Source organism: Diadema setosum, chromosome 10 (genome assembly GCF_964275005.1).
Source record: "Diadema setosum chromosome 10, eeDiaSeto1, whole genome shotgun sequence".
Taxonomy (NCBI): Eukaryota; Metazoa; Echinodermata; class Echinoidea; order Diadematoida; family Diadematidae; genus Diadema; species Diadema setosum.
In genome coordinates, this window is record NC_092694.1 from 15,956,225 (window position 1) to 15,974,081 (window position 17,857).

General features: G+C 38.2%; 1 protein-coding gene across 1 annotated transcript in view; it reads right to left on the reverse strand.

The window, feature by feature from the left end:
- The window catches only part of LOC140233799 (uncharacterized), a 19,177-nt gene extending 13,496 nt beyond the window's left edge, over positions 1-5,681 (reverse strand). Inside the window, exon 1 of the mRNA XM_072313892.1 lies at positions 5,660-5,681. Coding sequence (XP_072169993.1) covers positions 5,660-5,681 — 22 coding nt within the window. The remainder of the gene's footprint in view (positions 1-5,659) is intronic.
- Between the last annotated feature and the right edge of the window lie 12,176 nt (positions 5,682-17,857).

The following is a 17,857-nucleotide window of genomic DNA, read 5'->3' on the forward strand; positions in this document are numbered from 1 at the left end:
TTCGCCATGAGGCATAATCATACAATATACAATATAATGATTAATATACTTTACAAGAGTGTACTCAGAGAGATCAGTTTTGACACCGCAGTCTTCTCGTTGCCTTATATAAAGTACAATATTAAGAGTAAATAAACCATGATATTACATCCTGGAAGATGATAATACATGCAACGTGCATGGTCGCAACCCCCAACTGGATAAGTCTGTTTTCACACGCACTGACGAAGTAAAAGAAGCAGAATATTGAGAAGGTGGAGTATTTTAACAGCAATAGTTAGAAAGGTGAATACATTGTTGTTTAATGCAGTACATCTTAAAACATCAGGGCCCTCTTTTATGAAACGTTACAATTGATTATTATAGTTGATTTCAACTGTAAGTTTTATGGCAGCCCTTGTGGTAAGGAAATTTAAAATCGATTTTATCTTTTGATAAAACGGGGCCCAGATCTGATGGCCGCTCTCAGCGGATCATTAGCTCTTCCTTGACGACGTCACAGTGACGTCACTCGCGGAGTGCTACTCATCTGCTTACCACATGAACTGTCACCGTTTTTACATTAGTAATAAGGCCTTTCCCCCCTCATGACCCTGTTCGGGGTGTGGATTCTATATACCTCATCAGAAGACTTATACAGATAATTTCTTGAGACATATTCAAGAGAGAACTATCGGAGAAAGAGATGATCATATAGGTAGATAGATAGATAGATAGATAGATAGATAGATAGATAGATAGATAGATAGAGATATGGATAGATAAATATACATGTACTCGTATAGATGAATATAGATAGACATATACATAACATATACATACATACTTAAATACACACATACACACTCATATAAACACTACCATATATACGTAGGCACTTCATAATGTGATACATGGACAGATGGCTTGATAGATATAAATGGAAAGATAAACAAACAAAAAAATTAACAGATGTGAGAGATGGGGTTGGATTCTGTTCTAGAGGTATGCAATCGTAAAATATGATAAACAAATACAGATGTATTATACAAATGAGACAAAATGAACTTTGCCTAAAAATGACATGTCATTTGTGGTCAGAAATTGAGAAAAAAAAATGAATATTTGTTATCATTTTATTATCACCATCACTAGCACGAATTTGATAGTTGATTTTTTTATTTTTTTTTATCGTTGTTGGTTTTTATTTCATGCATTATTTTGATTGTACAAAATTTTAGGTAGTGTGAGTAAAATACATGTACTTTCAACACATCGATTGTGTTGTTATTGTTGTCTGGATTATTCTAATATGTTACATACTTCCTGATGTATGATACGATTCAATAATGTACATTCATTTACTTGTTGAAGACCAGTCGACATAGGCCCTATCAAATAATGAATCATTTGCAGTACTGCCGTTGGATGTTAAAAACACTTTTCAGTTAGATTGAGGCAAACACATTTGAATAGGAGAAGATTACAATCGTTTTTTGGTTCATAACTTAAACTTCTTGGGGACAGAGATCGAGAGTATAGGCAAAATTGAAATCCAGTGGGCAATATTATATGAGGTGTATTGATGAATCATTGTTGGGCGACATGAGAGAAACATTGCTGCACAAAAACATGATATTCCAGGAGTATGACAGGACAGCACAATAAACTAAAACTGTTATGAACGTTTCCGACGGTGTAAGGGAAGCCAAATCTCTAGGGTGACGCTATAGTATTGTAGTCATACAAAATACACAAGACATTATTCTTTGTTCAATGCGCAATCTCAATGTTGATTTTGTTTGTCATGTAGCAGCCTTACTGCGTCAGTAATTTTTCGCCTACCCCCCGCCTCCCTTTGCATAGGAACTTTCTTGTATTTCAATTACGTCATTCCGAAAGAGGTGACACAGCGCTAATTCACTTCTTGGTAATGCCATCTAAATTGGCAAAGTAGACGCTGGTCTAGCACAACAGACCACTGGCCGATTCACACCTTAATGTGGTCTTAATCCTGGCAGGGCGCTGAGATCACAGTCATCGGTTTGTAATGCAATATCAATAAATACCATCTAAAAATTATCATGATAGTGACTAAATGCTAGCAAGATAAGGAACAATATTTGCCCACTGCTCATTCAAACACCTGCTGAGCATATGATTCTACTCAATCTATTTTGAAAGACGAAACAGCATACCGTCTATGTATATTTCGGTCAAAGATTTTCTTGTCATTTTATAGCTGAAAACAAAATCATCTGAACACAGCTTTGAACTACCGTGGAGACAGTTAAATAGATTCCCATAGCATTACACAAAACACGCACATTAACCACATCGATACACTTTATTGGTGGTTTAGCAAAATCAGGGTGTAGGTGGTATTGCATGTGTCGTCTGACATCTGAATACATTGTTTTGTTTTCCATTCATTGTTTATATAAAACCAAAGTTCCTTTCTTTGTCTGAAATAACGAATAAAGTTAGACACATAAATTACAGAGTAACTCGGGATTTGCCATTAAATGAAAACCAAAACCCAACGAGAAATATGGATTGAGTGAAAGCAGCAACATCAATAGAACACATTAGTGAAAGTTTCAGGAAAATCGGACAATCGATGCAAAAGTTATGAATTTTTAAAATTTTGGTGTTGGAACCGTTGGACGAGGAGACTACTAGAAGTTATGACGTCATTGTGGACAACAATATAAAGGAAATGTAAAGGGAATTCCACAAAAATTCATATTTCATGAAAATTACACATTCCATTCATTTGATACTGACATATGTGAAAGGTAGTAATCATTGCCCCTGCTTTCTGAAAACGATTAGTCAAGTGCTAGAAAAGTGAGAACATGTTGAATTTTCTTTATATTTGCTACATAATTGTTGTTCACACATGTGTCATAAACTTCAGCAGTCTCCTCGTCCAGCGGTTCCAACACCAAAACTGAAAAAAAAAATCACAACTTTTGCATCGATTGTCTGATTTTATACAAACTTTCACTAATGTGTTCTACTAATGTTGCTGCTTGATCACTCAATCCACATTTCTCTTTGGGTTTGGGTTTTCTTTAACAATTTCACTCTTGAGTGTATAATTTGGGTTAACAGATTGTATAATTTTTATTTTGTTCGAGGGCGGTTTCCATTTGATAAATTGGAAAATTAACAAGACGAGAATTCAAACATTTGTAACTCGTTGAACAGAGATGTTTCGAAAATTTCGTACATCTAACAGCGTCTAATGTCAATTGGCCAGACAGAAGGGTTTAAATGGCGAGCAATGGCGCTTCAATGCCTGGCGACATATATGTCAGTGAAAGCAGACAGGAACATTCAAATTATCAATCGCTAGTGCGGGGCATTGTCTCAATCATTTATCATTAGGGTTTGGTAACTCAATAAAACCAAGCCAGCCTCGAGTCTGCCCCTCTCTCTGCCTGCATGATGACCCCAGGTATGATTCCTGTACCAAAATAGTTCGGCTGATCTGCCGGAAACAGGGCGGATATTGGTAGAGGAAAGGGCATGTGTGTAACACATCAGAGCGGATGATTAAAAGACAGAGGGTCTCTTCTGTATTAATATAGGCACGTTGACATTTCGGTTGATCGCAGGTAAGAACGCTAACTAACAACAATGATACTAAACTCCCCTTGTTTTCATGGACTCGTGATCGCTGATTGATTCAACAAAAGAAGAACAAAAACAAAATAGAACAATAGTGCAAATGGATCACCATTGCTCCCAAACTTGATCTATAACTTAAATGCTACTCTTTTTGAACGTAACGGTTTACTACACATAGAAAGGAAGAGACACAGCATTTGTCCAGTTCAAATTTGCCGTCGTTCTCTCTGAGGCAAACTATTTATCTACTAGTATTCCAAACGGCAAGAAAGAACCTCTGATGATGCTCCCTTGTTCTGATTGTTTGGGAATAATGTTGTTGTTGTTTTCCCACCAGAATCGTCCGAATATACGAAAGCTTTAGCAGCTTGAATTGAGGTATCCATATTGACGACCCTGATGGAACCCGAAATCATTAGAAAAAAAGATTGATCGACATAATCCACCCCCCCCCCCAAAAAAAAAAAAAAAAAACACACATACACATTAAAGAAATAACAATAATAGATATTAACAAACAGACAAGATAAACCAGAACAAAGCAACTATGATTGAACCATTGAACCATGAAAGCAAAACTCCCGTAACTGACATGTTAAATATAATCTTAAGAAAGAAAAAAACAACAACAACATTCACCTGAGTGTGGCAGCCTAACATTACCGATCATCTGTTATTGATATATCATTCATTTCAAGTATTACCATTCCGTTATAAGAATCACTGCTCATGTAATTTGTACAGGCGCCTAGACGAGGCATTTAGCAATTAAGGAAAATCAAGAATAAAACATTCAGGATTCAAGAAGTATATTTGTTCCAAACGGTATAGATGTAGGACCCCTATAATTTGCTTTTAACCCGTGATTTCATATAGATTTTTATCACGTTTTTATGTAGATAAGTTATACATACATGATATTGTTTTAGACAAAAAAAAAAATAGTTATCAATAGACTTGTAGGTATGCCATCATTCTTTATAGTGGAATAGTTGAATTATGAAGGGGGGGGGAGGGTATTTGTCAGCTTTCCATAGCATCTCCTCATGGCAAATGAAATGGCAATATCAAACCCCTTAAACATTCATAAAAACCCATTCATTGTAATTGCTTTCAAAATTACTATAAACGATTCGATGGGAGGGGTTTATACCAACTGCTCCTTTTGACACATCCAACATTGAATGGCTAATTCTAAGCTTCATCTATGGATCTATTCAAAGATTTGGCGAATTTCGAAGAATAGACAATGGTACAAGTGGTTCTGTTCTAGAGCAGTATAAATAGTTATAATGAATGTCCTTGTTTTTCTTTTCTAAATAGGTTATTTTGACTATTTTGATGCGTTCATTTTTCAGATTTGAAACTCTGGCCAATTAGGTCAGTTTCATAAATCCAGCGTGTTACATGTGGTATAAGTTTAACGAGAAGCAGCAATTCGTTATGCTGCATGAATAGCATCCTCGAGATGGATCTTGGCTGAAAACAATTAAATTTGTTTGGAATTGGCATCCACCTGAAGTTGCGGCGCCCAATTTCTATTTTAGCTGAGGCCAATTAAACGTTTCTATAGCACTTAATCTGCGAATAACTACCGTTTGTCACCAACCTGTGACTAACGCATTATGACCTACCTCGACTGTTTCAAAAGACTTGTCTTGTTCCTACAAATCATCCTGTATCGGAGACACGTTTCCTTCGATACTCTTTCTGGGTTTTTTTTTTTTCAATGTTTTGCTGGCTTTACATATTCCCAGAATCCATTAAACAGTGAAAATTAGTTATATCTTATCGGGTATCTCATTAGCGGCACGCGTGTCAATCGGCATGTGCAAATTAATCTTTCACGCGACAGCACATAATCCAACAAACACTTTTCAAGTCTAAGCTATGTTCCCAAAACAGCAGCAGCAGTAGCAGCAGCAACAACATCATCAACAACAACAACAACAACAACAACAGCAACACGAACAACAACAACAAGGGATTCGTATCTATTATGCTTGCCATTACCGACCTTTGCTAACCACTTCTCTGTACTTACCAGTCGAATTGTACGAAGACATGTTTGCAAAACGTCGCACCGCTTTGTCAGTGCAAACAGTTCCAAGCAGGAAGAGAAGAGTTTGGCAGAGATCAATGTTCCTGTCTTCCGTTCTCCATCAGTAATAACAGCAAATAGGGAAGCATATCAGATAGCACAGGCAGAACAATGGCAAAGTTACATCCAGAGAAGCACATAGAGAAAACAGTGCAAAGATATGTCATTCAGTTCTCTCGTGATGAAGTAGATCATGCAGCGAGGGCAGTGGAAAAAAAAGTATACAAAGTTCACAAACTTTCCAGTTATAGTCACATTATCCGGTGGAAAATAAAAATGCGTTGTTTGTTTGACGCGGTTGGAGCTTGCTCATGATATGCAAACAATCAAATAAAGAGAAACACAGTCTCCTTGACAGATCGTTTGATTTGTCTTGTAGGTACATCTGTTTGTGAAGATCATTTTTTCTTCCCTATCGTCGACTCAAAAAGAATAGATTTTGAAGTTTGCAGAAAGAAAAAAAAATGGCATTCGAGCAAACAGGATCAAGATATTGTCTCATGGCAGCTGGCAAGTCCACAATTCGAGGAAGAGGTTAGTCCAGGAAATAGGTCCGGGTAGAAAACAGAAAAATAAAACTTAAGACGGTAAGAAAATAAATGATTTTTTTATGAATAGGCGGAAAGCTTCACACATCATCTGAGGCACATCTCCAGGGAACAGTTTACACTGGTAGGGGGAAGAAGAAACCTTACTTCTGGTTCTGGCTGAGTGTCTCGGAAATTGGAAAAGTGGTCTAGGTCACTGTCCGGTCGGTTGAGATCGTATGCTGCAAACGAACTGAGAGGACGAATGAAGGCCGATCCATATCATATCACACTAAACTTGCAGGGCAGACCAAAGAAAACATAGCAAAAACATGACATTCACCTGAAGACTGGACGGTATACCGACGTGCTGACCGTTAGGAACATCAATGGATCACCACCTCGTCTGCCTCATTACTTGCTGAGAGACGCTCAGCATCGCCGACACTTTTTTTTTCTCTTTCTTGAGCTAAAGTTTCTCCCGCGCTACCCTCTTTTTACTCTCCCTTCTCGCGGCGAAAAGTCAAAATGCGTGGCTGCGATTCAGCGAAAGTTTTTCCTCAACCCACGAACCCTGGCCTGTCATTGGCGCATCTGCGCATGACCAAGCTCTGTACTTGCACCGGAAGTCGCGGTCTAAGCTCGTGATTTACACAAGTCGTGATAGCAGCTGTAGTCTTATCTCCAGACATTTTGTCAAATGGGAAAAAAATAATGCCACCAGAACAATCAAATATATATATATATATATATATAATTATCATACACATCAATTTAGTTAGCAATTTCTTTAACACAAAAGTGGATTCATTTAGCTCAATCTTTACATGCTTGAGATGTTTTGGATAGTAAATTTATTCAGTTATATTCAATTCGATGCAATTTTTAATTCATTTATGATTTCACTTTCTTTGGTAACAGAGAATAAGGTTTCATAAGCAAATCAAAAACAAACTGAAAAGAGTAAACAATATTTGTGAAACCTTATTTGTAATTACAAATTGTGATGAAAATTTAAGTGATAAAAATGAAATAGCAATTCGCAAATTGAGAAACATGGAAGGACCCATATACAGAGACAAAGCTTGTAGAGTGATGGACCCTCAGGTAAAGGACTTCAGTAGAAGAATAAGTTGATCCAAAAGGAGAAAAATAGGTCTTGGAAATACATGTTTCAGCCACCATGATGTTGAAAGAGAGCAAGGACAGGCTTGGGAATGTTTTTACAAGAGAACATTCAACGGGAAGGGAAGAGGGAAACGACGTAGTCTACATGCATTTTTTGTTTCATCGGCTACATGTATATTGTTTTTTGTTACTGTCTTCTGACGGTATTTTGTTGTTGTTTCCTTTAAAACTAATACGTCATGTATTCTCTCTCTCTCTCTCTCTCTCTCTCTCTCACTCACACACACACATGCACGCAAATACACACACACTTTTTATGATCTTCTTTATTTGATTTCACTCGATATCAGCATTATATTCACAATAAAACGAATATAGACAAGACAAGAAGGCAGCTATATTCTTCTAACTTGACATATTAAGTCATATTATGTTTAACATGCAGATAAACATTTCATGCAAAATTTATACGATCTAGACAAAAGTTATACAAAATTCTTCATTAAACTCATAACGCATAAATCCACCTTCATCAACATTATCAAACTCATCATCAATATCTGCTTTATTTCACAAAATACATACATGAATTAATAGACGACATTTCACAAAAATCGACAGTAACCTAAAATTTCACAAACCGTAATTCAATAAAGAGAAGAAAAATTCAAATTTTCTTTAAACCTATCATCCTATCCCATTTATTAATTTGGAATACAAAACAAAACAATGACACCTGTGTGCTTGGAATACTTACCAAAAGAAAACAGACCATATATTCTCCATTAACCACTCTAACTAACAAACCTGTACAGACATGTAAATTAAAGGGCCACATATGAAAGAAAATCAGCTAAGTTGTAATGATGATAACAGAGCGGCCAAGACCTTACTGCAAAGAAACATATTTCCTTTGATTCACTAAGAATTAAGATTGCTGAGTATCAACCCTGGCTTTAAATGTAATCACAATTATGTCCTTAAATGTGTAAGAGATTTCCTGTTTTACTTTGAAGAGAGACCAGAATGTTTGAGCATTCGTATTCACAAGTCTTTCCGGTTACTTCGCACCTCAAGCTACTTCAAGTTACCTCGTACTAGGGGCGTGTCACCAAGAGATAAAGTGCTATCTGATCATTACAAAATTTTGTTTAACCACGCCCCGTATTTATGGGGCTTGTCAAATTACATTCGTTTGGTAGCTCCTGCAGTGTCGCGGGATCGGCCCGGTAATGCAAACTTCTCAAAGAGTATAAGATCGCGCGCCCAATTTTGATCTCGGTATACTACTAGATTTTGACACTGGGCTTCACATTCCAAACACTGCGATATCGATATGAAAATCGGTTTCACTCAACGCATTTACGCTGGAATCACAGAAGCTCTCCTTGAACTTCCTGTAACTAGTACGATCTAAAGATTGGATTGAGCAAGTGTGCACCGTCAAATTTCGACGGTGCTGGTAAATTCCAAAGGAGAGAGCAAGTAAATGTACGAGTTTGAATCCAGGGACTAGGGTAATGATTCTGTTGAAAAGTGCTTTCAACATCATAACATGCAGGATGGAAAAATCTTTAAACGACCTTTGTTATTCCTTTTTCTACTCATTTTCTTCTCTATTCCGCCAACTCTTATGCCTTACCTTCTTCCTTTTCTAATCTCTTTCTATTTGTTCTCATCATTATTACTATCATTGTCATAATCATCGTTGTTGTCGTTGTTACTGATATCTTTTTTCTTGCCATCACCTCCCTCAACCACCGTTCTAACTGATAACTGAAACGTTGAACTATTCTCATCAATTCTCAACATTTCAATGATGTATGATTACAAGTTTTTGCCTATGAAACAGGGTTTCCATAGACCCGCTCAAAAAATCAACGACAACAACAACAACTCATCAACCAATCAACAGCTGCCGATGTCGTTGTTCCTTGTTTTTTTTTTTTTTAGTTTTATTCGTAAGCTTGCACGTCTTATTTTCTTCGTAATATTCATTGCGTTGGAAACGAATGATATTAATTATCTACTCTATTTGTAAAAATCCTCCCCATCACTGGCCTAAAGGTACGTCTTGAATATTTGGCAACGTTTGCATGGAGATTGAGGATACTAATTTTGTTGTTGTTGTTGTTGTTATTGTTGTTTGCCCCCTTATGTCTCATAATGCTTGCTCCCACCCACAAAAGAAGCATGTGCACCAAAAAAGTACAGTAATAATGCAAAAGGACGGTTGACTGGCTGAGAATTCTACGAAGAAGACAACAAATTGTAAAACTTTATAAAGCCTTCCATTGCACGAATCAATTCTCCGACATTCTATGTAGTGCTGGGAAGAGAGATAGATAGATAGATAGATAGATAGATAGATAGATAGATAGATAGATAGATAGATAGATAGATAGATTGATTGATTGATTGATTGATATAATAGATAGATAGGTAGATAGATAGATAGATAGATAGATAGATAGATAGATAGATAGATAGATAGATAGATAGACAGATAGATAGATAGATAAATAGATAGAGGTGGAGGAAGAGTTAGAGAGGGGAAAATGTTAGCTTAGATAGATAGATAATTGATACAGACACAGATATATCATAGATAAATAGAAAATCTATAGATAGATACATAGATGCATGGAAAGATAGAGATAGATAGATAGACAGATAGATAGATAGATAGATAGATAGATAGATAGATAGATAGATAGATAGATAGATTGATGGATAGATAAATAGATAGATAGATAGATAGAGGTGGGGGAAGAGTTAGACAGGGGAAAAATGCTTGGGCTGAGCAATTTACCCAAGGATTGTAGAAGACCATGAAAGCTACTAGAAAAATTGGGTCGGTGAGGGGTGAGGAGATTCATTTCCACCTCCTCTTACGTATTATATCTCGTGTCGCAGCACTTATAGTCGGGGCCATCATTAGAAATTAAGGGCCTTCCTCTCCCGGCGACCGCAAAAGATATTCCCGAGACACGGTGACAAACACAAATAAAAAACGTTGAAAAAAAAAGAGACTGCTCAAAAAAAAAAAAAAAAAAAAAAAAAAACATTCTCACTTAACACAGGCACCCTGTGTCTGGGGCGACGGACATTTATTTATCATGATATCATGACAATTTACCTTGTGATTTTACGTCTTTTATATGAAAAAAAAATAGCCCCTTCCCTTCTTCCTCCTCCCCTACCCCCTCATGATGAAATAATGACAATAAAAGAAAAAACAAAAACAAACACAAAACAAACTCCAGACTGCTGTAGCTTTACAACCTTACCTTTCATGTGAGGGGGGAGGGAGGGTCTAAATGAGTGTGAAACCTCAAGGCGGTAGGAAGTACGTCATGGATGAGTGCGTGTGGGGAGTGAAAGGGGTTTACTCAAGGGGAGGAGTGCTTTCCTCATTTAAAAGAAAAAAAAAGTCATGCTTATAAAGGTCCTCCTCCGAATTGAAGTTCATTTCGCCTTACATTTAATTCAATTTAGGCTCAACTTAATTACTGATATTCAATCAAGAAAAAAAATCCATTTAAAGACCGATTTTTGAAACATGGAAATAAATATATCGTCAACCTCGATAATTTTGTTCTTTGTCAAAATTAATTTGTATGAAATTGATTTTATCCTCTGCTTAAGTGATGAAATCCACGTATTGTTGTGTTAATTCTGTTGTTATTTGCTTTGATTTATAAATGCATATCCATCAATCAATAAGAAGAATGTATTGGCAGCTTCTTTATCGTATTAAAGCACAGTAAGATACGGCCCTCTACTTTCCATGGGTATTATAAAAAAATATGCTTCCATTCTATACTGTCTTGTAAACATATTGTGGGAGCATTCGTGTGTGTGTGTGTGTTTTCATTCCAACATTTTACAATTCTTGATTTCTTTAATAAATAAGTGTTTGTGAGTTGGATGTGTGTGTGTGTGTGTGTGTGTGTGCGTGTGTGGGTGTGCGTGTGTGTGTGTGTGTGTGTGTGGGTGTATGTGTGTGTGTGAATGTGTGTGTTTGTGAATGTGTGTGTGAATGTGTGTGTGTGTGTGTGTGAATGTGTGTGCGCATGTGTGTGTGTCTGAGCACGTGTGTTTTCGCGACCCGGAAGCTGACTTGTCATCTATAACCAGACTGATAACATAGCCATGAATTAGTATGGGCGTCATGACTAAGAACTCCTTATGTCATCTTTACAGGTTATCCTATGTTGTTGTTGTTTTTCTCTCCTTGAGTGGGAGTGACCGCTTGAGATCATTGACCTCACACTTTCACCTTACTGTCAAGACTAGCTGAAGTCACCTGGTTGACTAATAGAGTGCTGCGGAAACCCCGTATCACAGATAACAAGATATTCAAAATTCTAAATACTTCGGCTCTTAACGTAGTGGAACAAACCGAACACAAGAAAAAAAAAACGGAACAAACAAACAAACAAACAAACACACACACACAAGCCCGAATGCATGGTTTTCCTCTTATACGATGAAAGTCTAGATTATTTTGTTGTTACACTAGTCAAGACAATTAGGTCACGTGGCTATTTGTTAGAGTGAAAACAGTTTGATCACGTGGTTGATTGCTAATATCTTCATGAAAAGACAGCAAACGAGAGATTTTTTTAATGACACTTTTTTTTGTACATACGATTATGATTATATAATAGTAGATTCAATAACATTAGACTTCGATGGACAGGTCCGAGGCACCCACGTACAAGCGGAAGTTAGAGAGGTTTTACCGATGTCCACGCACTATTGTTTCTTTTTTCTTTGTAGTTTAATCGGAAATGAATTCAAGGAAAGCGGAGGCGTTGTCATGACTGCAACTTGTCCAAAGGAAGTGATCGTTTCGAGAGCCCAGGAAATAGAACCCTTCGGAAATTAGCTAATACGATGTTGTCGTGCATTCTATAGTTTAATTCCTAATTGATTGTACCCTCACTGATTGGGTGTTGAGCAATAACTTTTGCTTGACCCTTTGCTACAGGACACCTGTATTATTTTCTTCGTAATTCTGGCAGTTGATTCATTCGTTACCACTCATTACTCTTTCGATACTATCTTTCGCTTTTCCATTTCATTGTTACCATCGTTTTGCTGCCCGCTAGATTTATATCAGAGGAACATCATGGTCGTGTCATCATTGTTTAACAATATAACAAAGATTGAGAATGTTGCGTGAAGTTGCGTAATAAATTGATCCTGGTTAGCCAATGCCAATTCTATCTAATCTTGCCAACATCTTTGATGAGTCCTTCTCTTGCGAATATGAGTAACACTTGTGACGTCATTGTGCGCAATAATGCGTGGCCATGATTGTCTCTTGTGGTATAATGGTGGACGTCTGGAGGCCCTCGGCTACAATAAAGACCCCGGAGCGTAAGGATACCATGCGATGTGAAGGCTGACCCGATTCGGCTATTTTCGGGAATCCCCGTAAAGGCATTGTGTACAGCTTTATCACTGATCTCTATTAAAGGACACACACACAGCCGAAGAATATCGATTGGAGCCGAACGTTAATACATAGGAGAGTACGCTTCATTGCACATTTCGCTGACGAGCAATGCTTTTAATACTCGCAGTCCTTGTGACCAATTCGTGACATTCGTGATTTGCGAATATAACCCTGTGGACAGCAAATTCAGATCGATGGGGACATCCTTCTCTCCTAACGCTAGACGGGGAGGGGGGGGGGGGCATTGCATGAAACTCTTTGTAAGATATTTTTTTCCTATAGCAAACTGTTATAAGCTACGGAAATCCTGGCATCTGATTGGCTGAAAACAAATTTGACAAAGATCCTGCGATTCAATCCCGTCAAGTGCGTCCCATCAAAGACAAGATTTGTTAATTTCTGTAGCAACGACTGTGTCCATCTCTACATCGGTGTAAATATGGATACCGGACAATGCGATAATGATGACGGTTACCATGATACTAATCAATGATATAAATTTCATTTCAATCCTTTTCTTGATTACCGCCACAACTTGTATACAACGCATAAACGAAACAACATGAAAAGAATACAATATGTACGACAGTATGATTACAATGTTTAGCAATACACACGTTTACTTCGTAAAAATATGATGAAAGCAATAGAAATGATGAAACAATGACAGTAACTATATACGGAGAGCACAGTCGTGCCAAATAGGATACCCATTGTAATAATGATTGCCTGCCTTACGTTTTTTATATTTGCAATATCATTACGATGTGTAATGACTAAACGTGCTTGTCCGAAAGCTTGCGAAGACTCTAGATTTCATATCCAAAATAACAACAACAACAACAAACAAGAATGGTCAGCCTGTGCCTGCATAAAGGTTACCGAGATGACGTCATTCACTTCTTACACAGATTATTTCCAACCGTTCGCTACCTTGTTACAAGAAATGACAAGTGTGATTATAAATGTATGAACACACACACACACACACACACACACACACGCGCGCGCGCACACACAAAACACAGCAAAATTGGCGCTGTTTTATTATGCAGACGTCAATTAGTAAGGAGTAATGTACGGTCACGTTTGTTGCAAGCGGGAAAGCGAAACTTTAATTTCAAAGTCAGAAAATAATGTGATTCAATCCCGGCCCCTCCAAATATGTCCTGTGTTCTTGCAAGACCCGTGGTAATTTTTTTTTTTTCAATTTTAGTTGAAAGAAGGGGAGTATGTTTCACAAAATGCATGACTTGCATTTACCAATGGATATTCTGTAAGACGCTAACAACATCATTTGAATTGCATGCTTGAGTTTGACCGATGTAACTGCTCTTGAGAACCCATTATTATAAAATGCACCAACATTTTGCCCGACTTAAATTGAAATCCTAAAGTTTATTTGTTTGCCTCAAATGGCACTATAACGATGATTTCAAGTCAACTTAAACTTGGATTATAGTTTTCCTTTAACATTTGAGCACTCAAAGTGTGGGCAGCGACATGTTGCACTCTGTGTCGCGCCAGTCATTATGGGGGATACAGATCCTGCTCTCGCGAAGAGCCTTGGAGGAAATACGAACGAATCTTACGAGATCATGACACCTGCCAGGCCGATTTTTACAACACTATCTATTCTGAGAAAGACAAGCGACGTGTCTTTGTCCTTGACTCAAAACTGTCTTGAACGGCACGAAGTAGGTCTACTCAAGAAAGGAATATGAAAATGATTCGCAAAAACATGTCTTTCTATAGATGAACAAATCAGTCTTGAATCTTTGAAAGATTACAGGCATTATACAATTTTCATGGACTGCGGATGCTACGGAAGGCTTATGGCAAAATGAATTTCAGTGTGTGTGTGTGTGTGTGTGTGTGTGTGTGTGTGTGTGTGTGTGTGTGTGTGTGTGTGTGTTTGAGTGTGCTTTTTCACCGTGTTTGTTGTTTTGTTTAGTTTTCTTTGTGGGAGGAAATGGGACACTAACGTTGTCACGAGAACAATTAAAACCCTTCATTCTGCTCATTTTAGTTCAAGGCTTGTTTTGCTTTCCAGTTGACAATACAAAAGAATTGTAACTATGTGGTTAGCACAATGGAAGGGCTATTGATCAATGTTCTCACAAACTTGTCGATTCCAATAAGCGTGTCCGTTTAGATACGAGGTTATTTTTTTTTTTTTTTAGATTTTTTTTTTTTTTACGCCACAACAAGCGGGTAAACTGGACACATTTTTCATTATCCGTGACTAGAAATAAAAATGTCAACATTATCTTCCATAAGGAAGGGAATTCAATGAATGTACGCTAGAAGTAGCCATGGGCATACAAAAACATTCTCCAGCGAAATTACGAGTATACACAAGTACACAACAGGAAATACACACTGCGTGGTTTGTTTGTTTGTTGTGTTTGTTTATTTCCATCTGCAAAGATGACTGGATAGCCCATTATTATTCAGCTACGTTAAGCTGGTCTTCCATGGGGTCCAGTTGGATGTGAGGTGGGACCACTTCACCGGGTTAGGCACCCTGCTCTTTGCGATGAATGAATGAAGCGGGATCTTTTACGTGCATGAGTTATTACTCTCTCATACACGGGACCTCCATTTTACGTCCTATCCGAGGGACAGAGTGTTTTGCCTCTTGCTAGAGGGGACGGTATGTTTACACACAACATTGCTCAGTCCAGACTCGGGTTCGAACCCCGCCGCGTGATCGACTCTCTATCGACACGCTGAGACATACTACTTTCGTACAAATTCAGTCAATGTTAGGGATTCAAAATTGGAATCTTTTATAGGGCAAGCATAGTATAGGCCTATGAGAACTAAAGTTGTTACGAAGTGAGGATTTTATTACCGGGTAGTAATCGCCGTCTAGCAACGTCGGAGCATAAAGCTGACACGAATTCACAAAGCTTAAAAAGAGTTACACCGTTACCTCGTCATCTGGTGCTAGTCTAAAAAATCCTCCAAGGGGCCGAGAAAAGGCCTATTTTTGGCTGCTTTCTCGGTCGCCTCGGGTTCCATGTGGCTCAAAGTAGGAGATTACCTTTCTGCGAGTGACTCACGTGGTGGTGATGCTGCCTGGTGGGACAAAAATCCGTTCAGTGTCACACACAATGGACACAGACATAGACAGACGATATGATTTGATGATATTCTTTATTTGACTTTCATTCAATATCAGGTTCAGTTTCACAATACACGCTCATGCACACACAAACACAAACATACAGGACACTACACACACATAACACACACATAAACACACACACTCCCTCCCTCTCTCTTTTCTCTCTCTCTGTCTCTTGCCTTCATTCTTGCATAAGCCCCTTTTACACTTTCGTGGATCGCATCACGAATGGCCACGGATCGTCGATCCGGGAACATCCGTACTGTTTCCGACATGACCGTGTCGACTCCATGAAGTCATCCGGCATTATACTTGATCATCCGGCATATCCGCGGAAAAAGAAAATAAACTTGCTTAGTTTTTCATCCCGGACAAAACGGGTGAAATCAATACGATCTCTTCCTTGTTGGCACCGTCTACCCCGTGTTGCCTCCGTATTCCTTCCTTTTGTAGTCACCGGCTATTCCGTGTTACCTCCGTACTCATTCCGGGACAATCCGTTAAGACATAGGGACGTCCGTATTAGCATCGGCTCCATCCGGGATGAAAAAATCGTGCTCTTCCTTGATATTCGTGTTAGCTCCGTATCTGTTTAGCTGTGGTCCGCGTTCGCTCCTTGTCTGTCCGTGTAGGCACCGTACTTGTCCGTGTAGACACCCAGTTGGGATCTTATTCACATCGGCATTGAGAGGAAAATCGATATTTTGCATGCCGGATCACCACGGATGACGATCCGTGGTCATCCGTGAAGCAATCCGTGAAAGTGTGGAAGGGGCCTTTAGGCCCACTCTCCTTCTTTCTCTCTTCACTGAATTTCTTTTTCAGCGGACTTCCTTTGCACTTCTGGGTGTTGCTTCATGCCATTGACACTTTATGACGAGTGATGGCGTGTTTCCGCTAAAGGAACGTGGGCAGGTAAAACTCGGCGGGAGTTGGGTTTATAGTGTCAGTTACTGCCATATGATCCTACAGAAATCCCCCCTGTGTACTGTATGAAAAAAGTAACTCGAAAGGGGTAAAATACGTTTAATGTGCGAAGTATTATACTAAATTAAACGCAAACAAAGGGTAACTGACCAGAAATGAATATAATTTATTAGCGAAAATTAGTTATGAGCAGTTTCATTTTCTCTCCCTTTTGGGAATCGCGACGCTGGACTGCATGCCTTATCACTGGAAAAAAAAAAGATAAAAAAGACAACTTTAAGAACAACAAAAAGAATGATAAGCACAGTCACCGGTACCTGTTGTCCATGTATGCCGATCGAAATTACTGTGATCCATTAAGTAATACTAAAGAAGGAGAAGAAGGCAAAGAATAATCAGTAGAAAAAGAAGAAGGAGATGATGAAGAAAAAACAGAAGAACAAGAACAACGAGAGCAAAAACAGACGAGGAGCGGCAGAAAAAAAAAAGAGTAAAGATGAAAAAACGAAGATGGAGAAAAACAAGTAGGAGAAAACGAAGCAGAAGAAGGAGGAAGAGGCAGAAGAAGAGAAAGAAAAAAAAAACTGATCTACAGAAGAAGGGAAAATTGAAAATAAGATAGCCTAGCACATGTTTCGTATTCGACATTGGTCAATTTATTGTAACAAATTTCTTGATTATTCGTCAATATTTAATATGAAATGGTTCTGGTGTTACAAATTTCATGTTTGCTTACCAATCTTTAATGATACTGCATTATAAAGGAAGTGTTTAGGATTTGCTCAGAAAAGGGGAAAGGGGGAACGTCATATCAACAACAATTTCAAAATTGTTGTTGCTCCGACTTAATTTTGCTACTCCCTGTACCTTGGTGAGCCCAACTTCTGTGCCTCTAATGCCCTGGTTATGACCTACCATTTTCTTCTCCTTCCCCCCTTTCTTGTCCACCTCAGATTCTT